Source organism: Varroa jacobsoni, unplaced genomic scaffold (assembly GCF_002532875.2).
Source record: "Varroa jacobsoni isolate VJ856 unplaced genomic scaffold, vjacob_1.0 contig00991, whole genome shotgun sequence".
Classification (NCBI taxonomy): domain Eukaryota; kingdom Metazoa; phylum Arthropoda; class Arachnida; order Mesostigmata; family Varroidae; genus Varroa; species Varroa jacobsoni.
Genome location: NW_019214565.1, coordinates 38549 through 59936, shown reverse-complemented (window position 1 = coordinate 59936; position 21388 = coordinate 38549). Strand labels below are relative to the sequence as shown.

At 42.3% G+C, this 21388-nt stretch overlaps 1 protein-coding gene across 5 annotated transcripts in view; it reads right to left on the bottom strand.

Moving 5' to 3' along the window:
• Nucleotides 1–280: 280 nt before the first annotated feature.
• LOC111271762 (uncharacterized) overlaps nt 281–21388 on the bottom strand; it is a 33363-nt gene continuing 12255 nt past the window's right edge. Inside the window, exons 2-6 of one of the 5 annotated variants that reach the window (XM_022852737.2) lie at nt 18624–19014; nt 13321–13505; nt 7000–7330; nt 3472–3643; nt 281–2917 (exon numbers count right to left, since the gene is read on the bottom strand). In XM_022852737.2, the coding sequence (XP_022708472.1) occupies nt 1582–2917; nt 3472–3643; nt 7000–7330; nt 13321–13505; nt 18624–18762 (2163 nt within the window). In that variant the 5' untranslated portion in view covers nt 18763–19014 and the 3' untranslated portion in view covers nt 281–1581. Of the gene's footprint in view, nt 2918–3471; nt 3644–6999; nt 7331–10210; nt 10639–13320; nt 13506–18623; nt 19015–21388 lie in introns of those variants that run through there. The other 4 variants (XM_022852739.2, XM_022852738.2, XM_022852740.2 and 1 more) reach the window with 4 other exon arrangements.

Sequence of the window (21388 nt, the reverse complement as noted above, 5' to 3'; positions counted from 1 at the left end):
AAGCTGCATAGCTTTATAACGATCATACTGTATTGGCCTTAATTATTTTTTAACTGATAATTATATTTAAAAATTAGGCTCTTTTTTTATTTTTTAGGTAGATGTGGTTAACGCAAAGTGACAGCGGAGCATAATGGTTCTAAAAAGCTAGCCTTTCTATTAGAGACACTAATGGGTCTTATTTTGCTTTTGATTATAATTCATTGACTACAGACACCTTGGGGTAATTCTCAACACTCATAGATTCAAAGCGTTAATTCCAAAGAAAGAATCCACTAGAGACAGTATTTCATACACGAGCTACCATTTATTACTCATATTATAACAGAAAATAAATATACAGTAACATTTAGTTAGAACAATGACAGGTACAAACGCAATGTGAATGTGGGCTGTCTCCCGAACCGGAACCAACAACAAGTAACAACCTGACATGATGCTTAAAAAGTCTTCCCGCCATGGAATCTGATGAACGGTAGATGAGTGAGATACAAATAAATGTTGGTCGCGCAGGCTTTTATAGTCATTCTAGCAGCACTGTTACGTCATTTCGACTCCTCAGTGAAGTCGTCGATCCGCCTTCGCAGCTATCGCAGGCATCATTCCGTTACCTTTAGAATTCAGCCCGCCTCAGGATCGCTTTGTCGTGTAACTCGGCACTTCGTGCCCTCGTCACTGCCGACAAACGCCAAAGGTGAATTAACAGCGTTTGACGGCGAAGGCAAAAGCAAATCGAGGACAAGGAGAAAAAAGAAGCAGAAAAGGAAAAGTGCTTCTAAATAGAAGCAGAGTCCTTACATAAGAGACGCCAGCTTTATAGAAGGAACTTCAGTAATGAGGATTGATGAAACAAATTTACCGAAAAGATGGTGGCGGGCTGCCAGGGCAGACGGTTTCTTCTAACCTTCCTCTTAAAGCCAGTACGGGCTTGTATGTTACAACAAGGCCAATGTGTGTGTGTTTGTCAAAGAAGAGCAGAAAGGAACGTTTGCCTACGTTGGAGCTGGAAAAAGCAAGACATGGAATACGGTGCGTTGGGGCGCGGTGTGCGCCTGCTTTATCGATGAGCAAATAGACTGAGTTTGCAGTTGCTCGAAGAAGGGCGTCTAGTTTATCGTAGAAGGAATAGTTTGACAAGTATAAGGAAAATTAAACGCATAAGAACTATAGGAAACGAGAGAGGGAGAATGAGAGGATGCAAACCGGAGAGAAACAAGGCTTAAAATGAGATTAGGATGAACATCTATAACGATGGGAAGCGTGAGAAATATGGAAAGGAAGAAAGACCAGGAAATAAAGAAGTAGCATCAAAGCCATATGCATCGCATAGATGATGATGGCAACATACATGGGAACTAGTCAGCCAGCTTGTGCTCAGTCTCTCTCAACTAGAGGAACATTGTGCTGTTTGGTCCTTATGTCTGACTCCTTCTTCGTGTTTCCATCTCTGTTCGTGCTTGGCTGTTGCTAACCATAGGTAGAATTTCATTGTTTTCTGCGAAACAGGCTGTAATGGGGATCTTAGAAAACAGATAAAGCAGATGCTTGATCTGCATGCGCTAGTCAAAAGGTCATGTCTATTTACTCGAGATATTCTTGAGGGATAACGCCGGGTATCGCAGAAGCACCCTTAAAAATTGGCCCCACGAATTCTTTATACGAACGAGCCGTTCGTTTAAGATATGGGACTTCGTCAGCGGTAGTGGAAAATAGCGTCTTCACGCGTGTACCCCCGCGAACTGTTACCGGCTCCTGAACGAACTCTATGGTTTCTTCAGGCAATCTTACGCGCCGTTCAAAATGACGGTTGTGACGCGAGTCATACTGCTGCAGAGTGAACGCTACTGGCCGGCGTGCCTTATCGATAAGAACTTCGTCGACAATTTCTTCAGTTTTTGGAGAGGCCGGGCGTTTTTCAGTCGTAACCGGCACCGCGGGTACGGCAGGCAGGGATCGCTGCTGGGAAAATGTAGTGGGCGGAAGTGGAGCGGACGTAACCCGCTGACCGGGTTCATAGAGATTATTATGATGATGCTGATGATGACTGTGGTGATATGCGTGAGGGTCGTGGCGCTGACTAGTAAGCGAGCTTCGGAAAACGCCTTTGGCACTCTGTCGGAAGCCCGGAAATTCCGAAGCTGGAATGAGCGGCCGCTGGGTCGGCAAGCTGAATTTGTAACTACGCTCGTAGGATGGGTCGTGTTCACTAACGTAGCCGAGAGGTCGGATGCGCCCGGGCGCTAGCGTTTCAAACCTAGGCACTTCCTTCGGTGAATGTACAGGAGCATTGAGGACTGGATTATACTTATAGCGCGAATCGAACGAACGCAACGTTCCGCTAGACGTGTAATTGTGATTGTAAGGATAGCTAGCTAACGAGATTGTCGTGTAACGTTGATCGGGTATGAAACCTAGAAAACCCATATGTGGCGCGTAAGTTGAGAACTGCACTTGCGCAGTATCTGTGTTAACCTTAGGGGTCTCGGACTGATGTATGTAGTAGTGACGGCGTGAGTGTGACGACGGTCTAGTGATCGCATTCTGAGTATGTCGAGGTGATTCTGCCACGAGCTTCTCGCGCACGGATGCGGGCCGCACATATGTCGTGGTGAGCGGCTCAACCAAATTCCTTTCGACATAAATGTCAGAGTGACCGCCATCATGTGTTGCCATATGCGTGTCGTAGCGAATTCGCCTTCCGCCGCCCTGGATGTTATAGATGATGGCTGGTCGGGAGATATACCGAGTTTTCTCGTAGCTTCTGACGGCAGGTGCGCGTGGAGCAAGAGAAGGAGGTGGACTATAGGTGGCCGGAGCAACACTTTTTGCAATGTTTGTCCTTGGTATTGTTGTTGTGGTCCTCGTCGTAACAGGAGCAGCCGGAACATCAGTCATATAACGCTCTGGTTTGTATGCCCTGTGGGTAAAATACAGGCTTTATGTACCACTCAAATACGTGGTTGTATGTTATCTAGTATTCCTCAGACAAATAACATAAATTTACAGTTTGTTAGAATGATAGCAATTTCTTAGGGGCTACTGTCTAATTTGTTTCCACCAGCGTAATAGTGCATTGTAACTTATTTCTCGAAGCGACGTTGCTTCGCTTTAGTTAAAACGTACATATTTAGTTATAACCTATTTTTCATCTACTGGGAATTGATAAATTAGCTGTACATGCATGGAGAGCGTATATATACATGATGTGCATGGAATTATCAAACAAATGTACATGGCATTTTGACGTCTTCAGTAAAATGACATAGAGGAACAACAATTGACTTTCTTTACGGTACCGTACATAGGTCAAGAAAGGTAAAGCATAATCGAGAGGGCAAAATTATGGACGAAAGGGGGCCATCACCGGAGTTCACCGTTATGGGCCCAGTGCAAATGAACTAGCCCATGAGCTCTATAATTAATTTTTCAGTTCATATTACAAGTTATTTAATAATTACGTATTCGGCTGACCTGTAACTTGACGGATTGAGAGAACGGGCTCTTTCAACATCGGCATCTGAAATGAAATGCCTGTCGGGTAGGTATAGGTTCGAGTTTATGTAAAAGAACTGGTTTGCCGACTCGCATGAAACAGCTGCCCAGATGAAGTTGCAGGTCAGCGTCACCTGATCGAAGATAGTTCCTAAAACATTATTGCGAGAATTAGATTCGTGTTAAAATCCAATGTAAGCTTTTGGGTAAGTATCGAGTTGGTATATAAGAAGGAGAGGGAATAGGCGGATATACCAAGAGTCCGTTGAAAAATAGAGTACATAGGAATAATCGGAAAGTGAATTCGTAGGGATCTCGGCATTTAAACATCGATGCTGACGTCATATATACAAAATGCCAGGAAACGACCCAAATTGTATCTTCTGGAATAACTCTAAAACACGTTTGGTGGAGGCTTATCATTTTACATTATAAAGGCACGCACCCATAATGCTCCGTCGATCTTTCATAAGGATTTGGTTTTCTTGTAAAAGAAGCCTAATAGAATTAACAGGTCGTGTACCACGCATAAAAGAGATAAACAACATGGATAGAAGCCGGCAATCGTTTTAACCCGTGAAAACTCTATTAGAGTTTTTCATTTTATTTAATATTCATCTTGGCTATGACTATTGAATGGACGTAATGTTAGTTTGACGCCCTCCTTTGTCTACTGCCGTGGGAAAGCTTGTCACACTGATCAAGCACATCAGTCAAATTTTATTCTGCATTGCTGAAGAAACTACGTTACTTACATTCTCGATTGATTTTTCAAAGAAGATCATTATTCAACACGAACGATTATACACAAGGCGGTTTGTTTCATCCGTTGGTCTCTAATTGTTGTCACTTTTACATTGTGTTTACATTGTGTGTCGCTTGATAACGTCTTTACTATTATCATTATTATTGTTGACTTTACGTACTGTATACACAATAGCTTCTTTTCGGCCTTTAGACTTCACTATACGTTCAAATGTTTGTAGCAAATTTGCACAGCGAATAGAGCGACTAGATGGATACTTCTGTCGCGCTCGTCATGCACAAGTAACCCCCTGGAACGATGATGGGGATCGGGCAAGCACCGATTTTCAGAAGGGGCGAACTCCTGGCGCGTGTGGTTCAAACACAGTCAATATTTTTCTTCAGAGTTCTAGACTGCAGATCGAATATATTATGCCCAACTAACAGAATTGTTTGAATCTTCACAGAAACGTTATCTTGAAACGTAGGGATGCTCACTCTCAGTCGGCCTTGTGAACACAAGACTCAGGACTCCACTTCATACTGATGACAGCAACGGGATAGATACGTTGCGTAAATAATATCTTTGCGTGCGATTTGATAATGATATAAAGTTACACAATTCTTTAAAACCTCACAAAGTCAAAATATAAATAACCGCAGATTTGGCCAACGTTGCTGCCAATGATATTTGAAAAGGAGATTTATTAAGGGAAGATTATAGCCTGCAACACGTGTTTACGAAGGGCTCTACAAATTATTGCTGGAACAGCTAGTTATAATATGAAACGTGTTAAAGTAATTAGTTGAACTAGATCCTTTAACTTTACGAGCACAACTTCAATTCTTAATAACTCTTTTAAAAACCTGATTCTTGTTGCCAACTAGTAAAGGGGGCATGATTAATATAAAATTAGAACTCTTTTTAGCGAATAAGAAAAAGGTCAAAACATGAGCTTGAGTGGGTTAACCCCACAAAATATAGCATATGGCAATATACAATGACGTTTTGTAAGTCTATTGGAGAAATCCAAAATAAGTCCACCAAAGCCCAGCCCAGTTGTTATTTTCTAGTGGAAGCAAATCCTTGACGCTGTGCCTAAAGGGGCTCTAACGACCTGTTCACGCAGTAAGAGCAGCGAATTCTGCGTGCAATAGTCACCTGTCTTCATGAATTTCCCGGTTTTGGCCAGGCTACCATAAATCCACTTGTGCCTTACAAACACCTGTTTATACCTTCATAAATCTCTAAAATTTGACTACTTAATAACGTATACACTGGAAGAATACCACTTGCGTTGAATTTACCGGGGTAAAGCGGCGTCCTCTTTCTGATATATGTTGACGTTTCAATATTAGATGATATTATTCTGTGCGTCGTGAGCTAGACCGCCGCAGTCGCCATTGCTGTTGTTTGGCCTGCCGCTTCTACTACAACAATATTTGTGTTTTCTCCTCTATCTGATACAGCTGAACGCGTTTCGAACCTAGTAGCCTTTCTGGACCTCAATACACAGCCTACCTGATTTCAGGAAGGTCTAGAACGAGCAAGGCCGACAACATCTAAATATAGGTTTTTGATTTTTGACGTTTAGTCGGGATAGCGTCGTAACTTTTAAATTTCTAATTCCTTGGACATAATTATGGAAAACCTGTTTTTACACGTTGTTAGCGTACGGCCTTAATTTCTTCTTTTGTAGGAAACGGCCCTTTCTTTCAAGACATGTCCTTAGCGATTTGATGTGTCAAAAGACCACTTTGACTGTATAAACTGGTAGAAAATTATAACAACGAACTTATTTTAACTCATTGTGCTGATGTCCATATTCATCCATATTCGGATACCCGACTTACGCTAAACTGGATTATGATAACCGGCTTCGTTACCGCCCCAGCCGCTATTGGGACCGGCGGCAGTATTTAGCAGGATTCAATCAGCGGAAGCTGTGTATAGAATAATCAGTTATAGAAATATCGCCAGTGTCTTAAAGAATCTCCGCAATTCTGTCTATACTGTTAGCTTTGTTGCGTAGGAGCGCTGAACACACAACGCCACCGGGTCCGTGATGCTAAGGACCAGCCGACCGGGTTCTATCCTTACATCTTGAACACTATAATATGTAAGTATCTATATATGACATATGTGTAGATACACAAATATTTAATCCTTGTTATCGGAAACGGCAAGCGACGTCAAGTTAGGCATAGCTAGAGCAAGATAGAGTTTAACAGAAGATCGTACACTAATGCAATAGCCACAACGGTTGGTCTTGTGTCTTCTATCCTGACCCCGTCTACAGAGTTTCTTGTGCACTTAACTAGCATTAACATTATTAGGTTCGGCTAGAAATAAAGTTTAGGCAGCGATATACAGATATTATAAAGGAGCAATAAGGGATGATGTGTCTCATCAGAAAGCAGGCAGCTAGGGAAAAGCTAAACAAGGTTCGAGAAATGCAGCCACAGATGAAAGGACCATCACTAAAATAGTCACTAAAATATGAACGCTTTGCCTCAAAAACCTCAAGGCGAAGGATCTGGTAAATTTAACCATTTATTGTTTGTATATTTGTGCGGTGTTATCAGCTGATATGTAAAACAAAAACTATGTAAGGGAGGCTATTAGAGCTAGAAATTTATAAGAGAGCCCACAGAAAACAAAGCCGATTGATAGCGCATCTATAAAGCTGCGTTTAGCTGCCGTTGGGGCGCAAGTTAAATGTTTCTACAAAATTTTATACGTAGAATATACTTTGCACGTACCAGGAGGACAAAGCTGCGAATACCGAATGGAGTGCGGTTCTCCGTTGGGCATTGTATACTGGTGACAAATGTGGAACACCCGACATCCGTTTTGTACGTCGGCGTAGTAGCCCGGGCGCCCCCTTGGGCACTGGAAGTCCGTCTGGATCGTGGCCGTAAACGCGTCTTCAGGGTTTCGAATCATCGTCCGCTGATACACAACGTCGTCGGGCTTTACCACGCTGCGCTCATTCTGAAAAGGCTGCGTCTGTCGACGTGAGGTGACAAAATATTCAGCGTGACGGTACTCGTCGGGATGAAACTCGTTTGAGTGAAGACGCCTGTCAACCTGCTAGAAAAAGGAGCCCATAAAGTATAAGTATAGGTATCTTTAAATACCAGTGTATTCTGCTCATACAAAAATCGTAAAACCAATAGGCAAATGTTACCGAACGCAACCGTACATATATTTCAATATCACCATATTTTCAGTTATTAATATGTTACTATATAAACAGTAATTATTTTCGGTGCGTAAATTAATTTTGCTTTATAGAAGTAGCACGGTACCATACCAGCCCTATGATATCCACAACTGTTAGCCCCATATAACGCATGGAAATTTCGTTTTAATCATTTTATTTAAGGAAGGCCAAATAGACCATGTAAATTTTTCTTCGCGATTTACCTCAAATATCTCACCGAATAGTTCTCCTCCAACATAACACAACTGATTGAAAAGACAGCATTTACTAATAATGGACAGATCCGACTCGTCATCTCCATTACGTGTAACTGGCTTATTTTGTTCGGTAGCTTATAGTGTAATTTCTTAAATTAAAACGATATCGTCAAAACTCAATTCGTCCGCTTTCGCTTGATGTAAAGCCAAGTGAAACAGTTCACAGGTCAGGTCCAAGAACTTCACTAACTGGATCTGCGCGTACGTTTAAAAAAATAAAAACGTAAGTAACTTCGTACGCTACCTGCTGTTCTACGATTGAAGATACGAAAGCCTTAGCCCCAACTTGAGCCAAATTTATTCCCACTAATCTAGACTCTAACCATTAGAGCTAGGGGATCTGCAACTACAATCAGAGAGTTTGCGTTCGCCATGTTGCTAAATGTAAAATGCACAGAAACTGAAAGTAGAAACGAATGGACGTCAATGGGTTGGTGGCTTAGAGCTCGTTCGGTTGTTGCACACGTCCTTTTTAGATGGATCTCTACATAGAGATCCATTGTCTTTGGGTCTATGTCGAAATTCATTGACCATCATGGTCCTGTTTGAATCGGGCACTGTCCTATACTCGAGCATCGTGTCAACTCAGTCGGATATGTGCGTTTATGTGGACGAGCTTCAATGCGATGATAGATCCTTTGCAAAAGTCGTCAACAAAACCTATTGCCTGCTAGTGAATCTCATCGGTTGAAATTCTTCCTGGTCGTGTCATTGCGTAACCCATGAGCCCGTTTCTGGTTTTGATTACAACATCGAGCAGGACATTATTTGCGCGCTATTTTCCATCGTCCAGTAGTAAAATAATTATAGCCTATTTATGCTAACATGTCAGCGTAACACGATGTAAACGCTCTAGGACAACAAACTGCAATTTTTTATCACTATTGTGATTATTCTTAAACTACCGCATATATATGCATATATATAGGACGTTTGGTTAACGAGTGGGACCGGACTTCTGTAGCGTGATATTTGGCTTAGTTTAATTAAGTAAGCGTAAACCTAAAACAATACCTCAAAAACAAACCTTGCAAATGAATATATAAAGCGTTTGCCTCATTTCAGCGGCAAGGTTGTAAATGTAATGCTATTACCTTAACATCCACTCACGATGCTGTACGGTGGGATCAAGAATGGCTCAATCTGTGCACAACGAAAATGCCTCCTATGGCATAAAATTGATAATGTTCCGATAACCTTAAAAGCTGAAACTTTTTAGCAAATGCAGTTTTCTCTTGGATACAGAAAGTTGATCGTTTGGCCCAAGAAGCGCCTAAAGTGACTTTACCTCACTCCACCTTTCTTTCCACACGTCTGTTTATCTCCGTTGATTCTATGTACCGAAGATAGCAGTTGATTTCTCATTTGGCTGGCAGGTAGAAGTTGATTAAACTTGTTTCTGTATGTGCATCGAGTTATAGTTGAGCACTTTGCATTATGGGACAGCAGCTAGACAGACTCTGGCTTATTTAGTTAGGCTATCGTTTTCGTACACCAACATCAGACTACGCTTGTTGGTTATCGAGTATATTTGAGATAGCTCGTCAAATGCCAATAAATACTAGTTATCATCTTTTATGAGAGGGTAGCACCTCAAATAGCTGACCCAGACCATCGAGATCGTTGGTACCTATATCCACTGGAAACTTGCAAGGAGTTCAATACAACAGATTTTGCTGATCGTCTACATAACAGTTACACAACTGGGAGCATATACCTAACACTACGATGACGCAGCATTAGTATCACCACCCCATGTTGATCATGTTCATGGATGGACGAATGACGTTCTCACGAAGTCATGCGCCGGTGGAAGTGCAAGCGGGGTGCTTCCTGTATTAACAAAGGCGCAAATAGTTATTAGTACCACCAAAACTTTAGCTTCCCGTGATGGCAACGATGATAGTATGGATAATGCAGTGAGCGTTTATAGAGGCCGTCGGAGGCACGGCAGGTAGGCGGAAAGCACACGCCAGCTCATAACTGCAGCGCGAGCACTGGTCGCAATAGCGACAGCGGATTTGATGTCGACGCAGCAGCGTATTACGCGCCTACCTTTGCTATGTTTCGCACCCGTCGTTAAAGAAGGGTGAAATGGGATGGGAGAGAATATCTGCGAGATAACGGAGAGCCAGGGACATCATTAAATTATGCACCCGGTCCCAAAGCGTTCTTGCTGCGCTGCCCCCTCCTCGACTCGCGCTAGTGGCCGGCTTCCCAGAGAAGGTACCTTTCTACCCAAGCCGAAGCACTTAGTGCTTTGCCACACACTATCGCTGCTGTTTTTTGGCATTCCGTCAATGGCGATGAACATCGACAAAGACGAACATCCATATTCAGCTAACCTAACGATATACTGCTTTCATGACGATTAGCCACCATCGCATGTGAGTCGTAAAGTGAGGTACAAACGAGCGCGTCTGTGTATGAAGATACATTTCAAAGAGGGTTCTCGAGCTATTATAATTTCAAAGAATCGAACCTACGTACTATCATTGCTAACGCCTGCATCGTACTCGACTATAGCTCGTGTCCCTTTTGCAGCTAAATAAATACGCTCTACACGCATATCGACTATATTCCACTTTTTACACTTCGTCTTGACACTTGTTGCGGCCGACAGACATTAACCCAAAAACTGGTGACGTGCCGTCTAGTCGCCATGTTACACAGGCACACGCACATCGCCTAAATGTCCGCGTTGCGACCACGGTCAGAAATGTTTCTCTGCTGCGGTCGCTACCTCCATCATCAGCCGTGATACTTGTGCTTCTCAAGGTTATCAAAATTCCGACCAAGAGGTAGCTGTGGGGCTCGCGGCGGTGAGCATCACGCGAATGTCGGTCAATCCCTGCTGGCTGAGGCAGGCAAGCGAGAACAACTGCAACGCTTCATCAGGCAGGCCAAGTGCAGATATCGGCGCGTTCTCTGCATCCATAAGCAGCTTCTGTGATATTTATTGATGAAACCCAATTCACGGGCGCTACGGCACCGCTAAAAACTGAACAGGGCAAAGAGGGAAGGGCGGGAGAGGTTGCAGCTAGTATGCAGCAAGGCAGACTGTCGCGGCAGGACACACGACGGGGACTGGCCGCATGGCGGACTCGCAGCCGTATGGCCCAGGACAGGTCAGCTTGTGAGCAAGATAGCTAGTCTGTCTTTTCTGTGGGCCGTGTACCAGGGCGACAATTAAACACTCGCGATGGGGAGACGACGGGGCGTCACTCGCGGGAAATAAAGAGTGGTCGTCAGTGGGCGTGGACCTCACTGTTTCAGCTGGTCGGTCTGTGCAAGAAAACGACGACAACAACAATCATATGGGGAGACACGAAGGGGAGACAGGTCGAGGAGGAGGAGAATGAGGGGAGAACAACAAAAAAGTTCGAGAAAGAAGGGGAGAGAGAGAGAACATTTCCCTCGGGAGGAGGAAAAAGCAGTACACTGCTGTCGCTAGGATAGCCTTGAAGCGACTACGTGGACGACGAACGGAAAAGCCAGCATGCCGGTGGTAGCAGGAACGGCAGAACAAAATATTATTGCCTCCCGCAAGGCTGCAACAGCATCAGCAGTACCGACAACGACGACTCATTCGTAGTAGTGGTATAAATACCTGTGCAATGTCGACCGAGGGGAAGAAAAACTAGTATTACCGAATAATACAATAGAAGATACACCACAGTATAATACATTGTGCAGGTTTATGCTCATGTACATACGTCTAGCTTGCCGAGTGTGTGATTGTAAAATAAAGAATAATAATAGCAGATGGGGCGCGGACTGTCGTTCAGTATGGGGGACAGGTGTGGAGTTGCAAGGTAAAAGCCGCTATAAATAAAAAAATGTGGAATTAGTCGTAATGCTGTCGGCGAACGATCATAATAAGGGTTTAGCTTGACTGTTTCCGCTTTACGCACGTCCTGAACGCACGAGAGCTCCTTAGAGTGTAAATGGGAGAAAGAAAAAAAAAGAGAACTGGTTTGTTAACTTGGTTTAGTTAGGCTACGTTTTATTTAGAATCTTGCCCTCAGTTTTGGTTAGAATCTTGCCCTCAGTTTTATTTAGAATCTTGCCCTTAGTTTTATTTAGACTCTGTCTATAAGGTATTGGATACGTTAGTTGTACACAAGTAGTAATGCTGAAACTGCCGTAAGTCAAACACTTGAAACACAACCGATTATTTCAATGCTGAAAGTTCGCTTAAATATTCCAACTATGTTATCGCTTATAGTGCAAGAAAGACTATACGCCCATTATGTGTTCTTAAACCTAGGGATAAATCTGTTTTTCCGGGGCCACTCTTGATCATACTCGTTTACTCAATGCATGAACGAGGTAACTTCACTCAGAACCATATGAATGGCTTAAGTCCCGCAACCTGATTTTGAGGGCTGTGTCACCTCACATAATTTTCCAGTGCCGAATAATAATGAATAATTTAGGAGTTAGAGCGGCTATCATTGCTGCAGAACTCCCGGTCGCCATAATGGACACAATATAATATCTGTCTTCGAAGAAATTTAGAACATCGTTCATTTTGTGCTTGCTTTTGAAGCTTGGTTACATTTTACATATACTATTGAATAATATGTAGTATCCTATGGTCGACCGGTGAAATGTTCATTTAGAAAAAATGAAGACAGACATCTATTTCACCTGATCCGACTAGATATTTTTTATCTCTTTAGTCGGTTAAATAGAATTATTCATAAATAAAAGCATTTGGAGCGTCAGATGAGAGTATGTTTATGGATCAGTCAATGTGATGTTAGGTTGGCACTCCTGAAAAAAAGTATATTATCAGGCCATTAAAAGCCTACTTACCTGAAATATGTACGTCGTAATAAAAGTGTTTTTTATAGTTAGAAACAACTTTACGATTGAGCCAATTGGCGATTAAATACTCTCGCTAGTGCGGCCTGCCTGCTTATACATGTTTTATATATATATAGATATATACGTTGGTATAAGTAATAACTGGCTGTCTTGTCTGAAACAGTAGGTCAGCCGTTTCCACTATAGCACAATATCGACAAAAGTTGTAGCCACTAAAATGCTTGAACTACGATACAACGATAGCGAAAACGACGCAGAAAAAAAAGTACGCACAAAGTGCCTGGCAGACGACTCAGATATGTGCACGAAGTACGCGAATTTGAAGACCTCTATTTCGTTGACGGCGGTCTGCTATTTGATGTTCATGCGCGGTTTCTCTTAGGTCCCTAAGTAAGAGACAGTGAGAAACCAAAATAACTGAGTCATACGCAATCGAGAAAACCAGATATGACCCCATCTGTTCTTTCTTTTAGACAAACTCAGAGTAAAACATGCTATATATATGTATAGCGCACACAAACATCGTCGCTCTGGATAGGGGCAGTGTGTGTTCGTGTTTTCAACAAAAAGTGGTAGCCAAACTAGTGTGAACAGTGGCCATCTTGTGTAGTTATAATGGATACGTAACAATTCTGGCTTGCAGCGCCAGGCTCGACGAGTAGCGAGAACCTCTCCATTTGGTGGAGCCGACCCGTCTAATGGCAGTTGTGGGAAAACGGTCAGCAAAAGGTCTTTTTTGCTGACAACCTCGAAAAATAATGACTCACGTTTCTATCATCTGGCTGTGCTGTTGTTATTGCCGGTTTTGCTGTGAAGGAAGTCGGCTGAACAATGCTAAAGGCCGTTGGGGTGGCAGTACTGGCCTTCGATACGGTGATGGCAGGCCTTTCTGTACTGTGCTGTACGACATTCTGTGGCCTACTTTCAGCTTTGCCTATAAACGAGATTACCACTGGAACACAAACGCAGGAACAAACAGTCACTCATGGAAAAATGTTACTGATTTGTGAATGACTATTTGAATAAGGGCAGTAAACAACGGTGCAGTATTTAAAATATATAAGCGTTTTTTTTTTTAATTTATTTTGGGAAGATATGAAGCCTCACTCCAATCGATATGGGTATGCTTTATGTGATTGATTTTTGATGCGAGTAGGAAAGTCTTATACAAAGCCTACTGAGTTAAAATTTTTCTTAGAAGGACGAATATTCAAGTAAACATTAATAGCTGTTTCCGGCTGTTTTTATAGAAGCCTTGTAAAAAATATTGATACCCTGAAGGCTGAGGTCTTATTATTATCAATAATTGAAAACTTAGGTTGTAGGATCAGATCCAAGAGACGACACGGTCGGATCATACGATGTAGTTTTATAGGTTCACAAAACGTAATATATTGTGCTGCAAAATAACAGTTTTTCGTATAACGTATGGATGTGTTGAATAATTTTTCTTAACTAATATCGACACCTAGCGTTTTTCTCTCAAGTGGATAACGTTTTTTGATGCTGATTTTTCAGATTCCTCTGGTCCTGGTTTGCAACGTGTATTCCATTGAATTTTTTGATTCTATTGGTTAAATCCACCAAGGAATTACCCGTAATTCTAATTAATCAGGAACTGGCAATATTAGCTTCGGACTGCACAATTTTTTGCTCATAAGTTGATCTGCTTGCTGCATTAGGTCACGACCTCACTATCTTGTGATGTTACATGCTTGGTCCTAACTGCTTAAAAAAGGGGTCGTCGGATACCTTCGCCGACAACAGAGCGTCGTTTTTTTCTCGCTTCCCGCAGCAATCTTATATTCGAAACAGCTCTTACGATATCCAGTTAAGGGGCGATAGGCCCATTGCAAAAAGCTTGATTTTCGAGTCAAGAATGCTTGCGTCTACTCAGATGCATGCTGTCATTAACCGATACGACGAATTTGTTGAGAGATGCCATGAGCTGCGCTTGTCAGATAAGAAAATCAGGAGGCGTAAAGATCTGCAGAGGGGGGTAAGGAAAGCGAGAAGCGCGTTATAGAATGGCGGAGGACGAGGAACTTTCAGCGGCTGTTGTCAGCGAGGGATCGTTCCTCCAGTGCTACAATTTGCAAGTCAAGTAGGCAAATCCTTCGTACGAGCTCTAGTAGGCCAACGTGGTAGAGCAAAGAATAGGGAACAGAGAACACAGTGCAGATGCAGGCTTTGCTATATAAACAGAGTTATAGGCCAAGAATAGTGCAGCCAAAACAGTGGAGCATAGCTCGGAACAAACCGGATTCAGCTGAGCCAATAGAGAAACCGAAGAGGCCACCTCCAGGAATCTTCGTTTAGAGGTTTCGTGCTTTGCACGAGAATACGGAAACGAACACAGGGACTTGTCGACCTAGCTCTGTTAAGAAAGAGGTGATCAAGCAGGGAGGTGGAAACTGGCTTCAAGAGCGACCAGTCCTGGTGACATCGAAACAGAGGGCTTCTGCCAAACAGAAGATAATTAGCTTAGACAAACAAACCACGACCACTATTGTCACTGCTACGGCCAGAGCCTCAATCTACGCCACAATGCTCTTTTCCATTTCCTGTTCTTCAGTGGTCGTGGAGAGAACGAGCCTTTGTTTAGTCGGCGTGTGACTATGTTCGGATCTCAAGCAAAATGACTTAGTCATGGCAGCCTACTCATATTAGCCCAATCCAACGGAGTGTCGAATTGGCGTCTCCCTAAACCCTGCCTCCTGCCCATGATCGTCCATCCTGCAGCGATGCGCTCACGAGCGTTGAAAACACGTGATTTAGACCACTAGCCCAAAGCGAGCGCACTTAGCCCTAGTTCGCCTTTGACTTACGCATTTTGCGGTTGTGTACTTGGAAAATAGCTTATGGCTATGTACGCGTTACATGGCTATGTACGCGCATACACTAAGAACGTATGAATTGAGACTAAAATGGATATCCGTCAACCAGATCAGCAGATGTTTTCTGTGGACGCCCATATGTCTAACGTAATATTTGTTTACATCCATCCTAATGCAGAAGGCATCAGGCCTTTTTAGTCGGTGCCTAGCTTTACCGTTCGGAAGTTTCACAAAATTTAAATTTTACAGCATTACATGCATCTAGTATTATTGCTGTCAAAATTTGACAGACATTTATTTTTCTTAGATACTTTGCTTTGACAACACATGAGCGTGAAGATTACCATATAACGCTTAAAATGTAATTTTATATATTTTGAATTTTAAATAGATATGTCAAAAAATAACCACAAGAAGACCTACGTATATAAGAATAGAAATAAGCTTTTCTACACTTTTCCATAAGGTCTGTTGGTGCTGATTAAATCATGTGCCTGCCGTTTGTGGAAGTGTTTCATTAGGGTAACAGTATCCGACAAATTAGAAAAGTAGCATTTAGAGGCAAAGTGAGAACGAATATGGAATAGTATAATAAGGAAGAACTGTGCAAAGTTAAGAAAAAGCTTTAAGAAACTACGTCGAGATCTGCCGCAAATTCGACCTAGTGGAAAGGGGCTGCGGATGACTGGCCTTTACCCTTCGCCAGCCATGTGGAGACGGACCAGCGGGCTAGCAAGCCGACAAACGCGTGAGCAAATTAATTGAGGGATGGTGGCTGAAGGTTCTAGCTGCCCTGCAAAGATTAGGTTCCTGCTACATTTGGAGCGATATATAGGCCTGGATAAGTTGATAATCTGTTATGTCTGTGGCAGCAACGGCTTCCGTGGTTCGCGGTGGCATTAGTGTCGTCCTTGTGCCATCGTTGGCGGCTGCTGATTGACCAGAATGGGAAATAGGGACCAATCAGGGTACTGAAACTGGATCGGGGCACAGCAGCATTGCTGGCGTCGGTTCAGCGAGGGGAAACATGTACCAAGAGAAGATATCGTATTAGGCTGGCAATTCAAGCAAGGGAAGGGGGTTGCTATCACGATGAAGTAGGTATCCAGCCCAGACCATTTTTGTTCGCGGGCATCGCGAATAATTATTTATTGAAAATGGAGACAGAAGCACCCCATTTGGTGCCGACTGCGGCTGCAACGGGTCATTTACATAGCAACGCAGCTTTAGTGGAATTGGGGCTGCTGTGCGTGGTCAAGGAGATGATTGCCATGTTCATTTAGGCAGTATAACAAAATAGCGAACCGCATAGGAAACATACAGCAGACGGCCGAATCTGCTTCAGCCATGCTGTTCCCCCTATTTACTACTTGAGACCCAACCAAAAGGAACAACCACGTAGGAGAGCACAGTCAAACCAAAGAAATGCTTCAAAAAACACCCAGCACAGAGGAAAGCTGATTGTGTGAAGTTATGATGGTATACATAGATATTATAATCGAGGTATATCTCTACTAATGGCGCCAGTATAGTGAGTATTTTGTCTACATGTAATCCCTTGAACAAACTTCAGTAAAAATTGAATATGTTCCTTCCACCCTTTCGTAGACTATTAGAAGCTTTGGTGGTACTGAAATGTGTTTCCGTATAGATTCCGCCTTAATAAAAAATCATGTGAGTCCATTTCAAAGAGTCGAAGATAACTTCGTAGACTAGTTTGTGTTTGAGGCAATTATTTTTTATATCCAAAATGCCCTTGCTCACCAACAGAACAATATCGATATCAAACATTTTTTATCACTTTGTTAAACGAAATGCTTGAGGTGTCAAACTTTGCGAGTTATACAGAATGGATTCCCGTTGCGGTCCTGGAAGGTTACGACCCCAGGCTACAAACACTTGAGTTTCTGATGCTGTAACTCGTACTTTCGTTTGGCATATGTCTCACTATATTCTTGCCCATGGTCATCAGGATTGTTTTATATCGCCCCTTTATTAACTAAAACAAGACGCTTATATTTGTAGTTTATATTGCAAGAGTTATGAAAAATATCTCTTACAATAATAGCTGCTCATTAATAGAATATACTAGTCTTATATAAAAGAAAATATATTCTTTCATTCTAGCCTTAGCTTTTTGCAGCGAAGGCTCCATATGTGAAATTGATGGAGTGCATTTTAGTACCGCATCGTCAGTTAAGATAACGGCAGTGCTCGGTGGAACCGAACGGAGTCTCGGTCATGTCTGTCCTTAGATCATGCAAGAAATATGGTGATTAATGTATTAGTTCTGCTTGTCTAGTACTAGCTTACATGTCTGTCGAGTTTTCTAAAATAACCCATTTCGTTGACACGATGACCGATGTGCTTAGGAGCGCATTTGCCTCGTCTCTCGAATAAATTCATTATTTTCTCACGGACAGAATTGAAGAGCCGTAGAATGCTACTTGTTAAGCCGATATTTCAGGGTATCAAAGAGATATTAGTTTATTCATACTAGTTTATTTCTAATATAATTTGAATCATCTTCTTGTTTTGCTTTCCTCAACCTGTTCATTTATTGTCTGTGATAAACGAGTCTGTTGGGAACAATAACGTATATTATATTTCTGGGGTCTAGCTCCTATCAGGAAGCAACTTTCCTAGATAAAACTACAAATATATAACTCGCCGTCAGCTAAGGAAGAGTCGATCTTGTTCATACACCCTCTGCGACATTATGCCGATTATACGAATCAAGCCTCTTACGTATGAATTTATATGGATGTTGCTCCGCCAGCTGGACGGCTGGTGTCTTCCTATGGTAATTCCCTAAGCATGTTCCAGTATTATAGGAGAGAGAGAGACGGGAACAGAAGAGCATGCTATATAGTATCGTTGTCGTAAGCATCGACATAACTTCTGCGAGTGCTATCCAGCGCTGTCAACGACAGCGAATGGCAATACCATGCCATTCATCGTCTGGGAACCTCCAGTTAGTGACGCAAGACGCGTTAGCAGAAGTGAGCTGGCGCGTTGAAACCAATCGGGCAGGAAGGGTGTGAAAAAAGTGTACAATGTTGAAGGTTTAAGACCTACACAAACAAGTGGCAACCCCGAGAAAGTGCGCATGCATGTCTCTAGCAGTGTATATCAGTGAGAAACGCAGTGGAACTTGTATAAACGGCTGTCTCCTTTGCTTCCACTTTTTTATGTTTTCCAATGCCTGTGTGTTCGATGTGTATTGCACATACCAACTGCGATAAGGGCTAAAAGCAAAGACCGGCGACAGAGTTGTGGCTGAGACCACGAAGACACAGTAGTCATGGAACATCGTCGCTGCCGCCATTGAAGAAACAGCATCCTGTTATCGTTGATGTTGGCGTGCGGCATTTCCCGATTGCCCTACCTCTTCTCCTTTCTGTAGTTCGACTTTTTATCTTAAAGCTGGAAGCTTCGTAGGTCCTCGCGTGCTCTTCTCCCACTATTCGTCTATGCTCGACGTTACCGATGACGCGATCCGCGGCGTCGGCACTGGCTTGCTTGCTCTATTGTCACCGGTGCAGAACGTCTAGCTCAAGTGTGAGGTGCATAGAGCTAACGGGTTAGCTGACGTAATGTAGAGCCTTGTTTGCCTGTGGACGACTAGAGAAAAGGGAAAAGTTACAATAAAGCGGGTGAGTGAATCTTCCGGTGTTGCCAGGGGTTGTCAATGAAAAACAGAAATCAGCAGAGGAAGTTGTAACAGAAAAGAGTAGTCGGGGAATAACTGAGTACAACATGAGCGACAAACGAATCAGTAAGCAATAGGCGCTATCGGACCCGCATACATCGAATTCAGTGCGGACGGATGTGAGATCTTTGCTTGCATCGTATAGCTTTCTTGGGCGATGTACTGCATAAATTGGGTGATCGCCTCCGAGCTGATGTGCAGACGAAACAAATAAACACGCAGCATTTACATAAGTTATCATAAAATTTACGATGACAATAACACTTTTATTAGCTAAGCCCATGTTTTTGAAGAAGTCCACCAAGCATTTAGCTTATTTGCGACATAATGCAGACTCGCCATAAACTGCAGCGAATGGGCCACGGCACTGTTTCTCCTTGAACATTTTCTATTGACAGCTGAACGTCAGACGTAGGCTAGCATGTAAGAATGTTCTTTGAGACTACTATAGTAAAACAACGGTCTCTAAGAGTTTTAAATGCCCTGAGAAAACTAGGCCTATTCACCTTTTAGGACAGTAATGTTTCTTGGAGTACTTGGAACCTTGTATTTTGTTCTATTTGATGCAAGTTGCTTGTGGCGTAACGCTTGGTGTACGAAGCTAAGTAACGATCATTTGCATCAGCACTGCGATTGTCAGTAGGTTTGCAACAGTGGCGTATTTTTTTTTGCGATTAGACAGGTTGAATCGGGACGGGAAAACGACGGGCATTATTTTTTTTTATTTACTACTAGTATTCTGTGGTATTAGAATATATACTAGCAATAGTGCAAAATTTCACAAATGCACCTTGAAGACGCCCACTGCTGTTTTCCTTCATCTAATGAAAATATATTAGTAATAGCCCTGGGACGTATTCATGGCGAATCTGTGCGCTACTTCAGCAATTACACACTTGCTCTTTTTCAGCAACCTACTGAGCCTATGAGGAAAAAATTAAATTACATCTACTTAGAAAAACCGCTGCGTTCTCACAGTGTTTATATCGCGCTTATAAAGATATTGTGCCATCGTGCACTATACGCTCTTTCTGCTACCTAACTTACCACACTATGCTTTGTCGATAGCGATTCAACAGCTGATAGCCTTCGGCAATTGTCCTTCAGCTCTGTTTATATATTGATGGCCACGCATTAAACGCCCTACACCATCCCGTCCGAGGGCAAAGCTCAGCGTAATGCTTTGGTCCGGACGCGGCGAATACTTTATAGTTTACCCAGTAACCACCTATCACTCACCATAACAGCGTTGATAAAAACTCCCAAATGCTATTATAGCAGCTTACAGTAATTCTTACTGGATCTCTAAAACACACGTCGTAAGTGCCTTTTTTTTCAATTTTTCCTATTAATAAGAAACGTGCTATTGTTATATTATGTTGTATTATTTTTTATGCAAGAGGTCACGTCCCGCATTATAAATGTTTATATAGGTTGAATTTTTATCTGTATCGTATCCTGGGATATTACGGATAACGAACGAGGCCTAGGTAACAATTTTAGCACGGATTTGATTACACTTGAGTTGAGAAATATGCCTACATAGATATCGGTATTACATACGCGTAGCTGCTGCTCAGTACGAATCTGAGGCTTGCGAAAACATTCATTCGAGGCATTGTTATTAGAATTTCCTTGGTACTGAATAATTGACCCAACCGAGTTACGGACGAGATATATTTATTTGAGTTGCACGAATATATTCATCTATTATAAACAATGGTTTAGTCGTCTTGGAATTCGGCTTTAACTGGTCATTTAAGTTTTTTTTTTTTTCTCCAAAATCTAACTTGAAACTAGATATTTTCAGCAAACGAAAAGAAGTAATAAAAACGTTTGTTTGAGAGATAATTAAAGGAGTTCAGCAAAGTGATCGATTTTATGTAGATTGACAAAAATGACCCTCTTAAGAATAACTAGTCTGCGTGAGCTATAATCTAATTTTACGAATTCGCATGTTCTTCAGTAGCTACGTGAAGCTCTCTAAACATATGTATGAAGACTAAAATAGCTCTGCTCTCAATATTCAACATTTCGAAGGTACTCTCTTCGGACATGCATGTATTCATAATGCGCAGTATGAATTGTAAATTATGCAGTAACATTATATACGTAGTCCAGAGATCAATTTCTAGCATACTGATGACGTGTTACAAAGGAAACAAAGAACAACATTTGTTCTGTGAAGACCTATGTTAAAGAACACACAGTGAGAACGTATGAGAAAAGTATGGTTTACAATCATAGCTATAGCTTGTCGTAGTTCAGTCAGTCTTACGATGATAA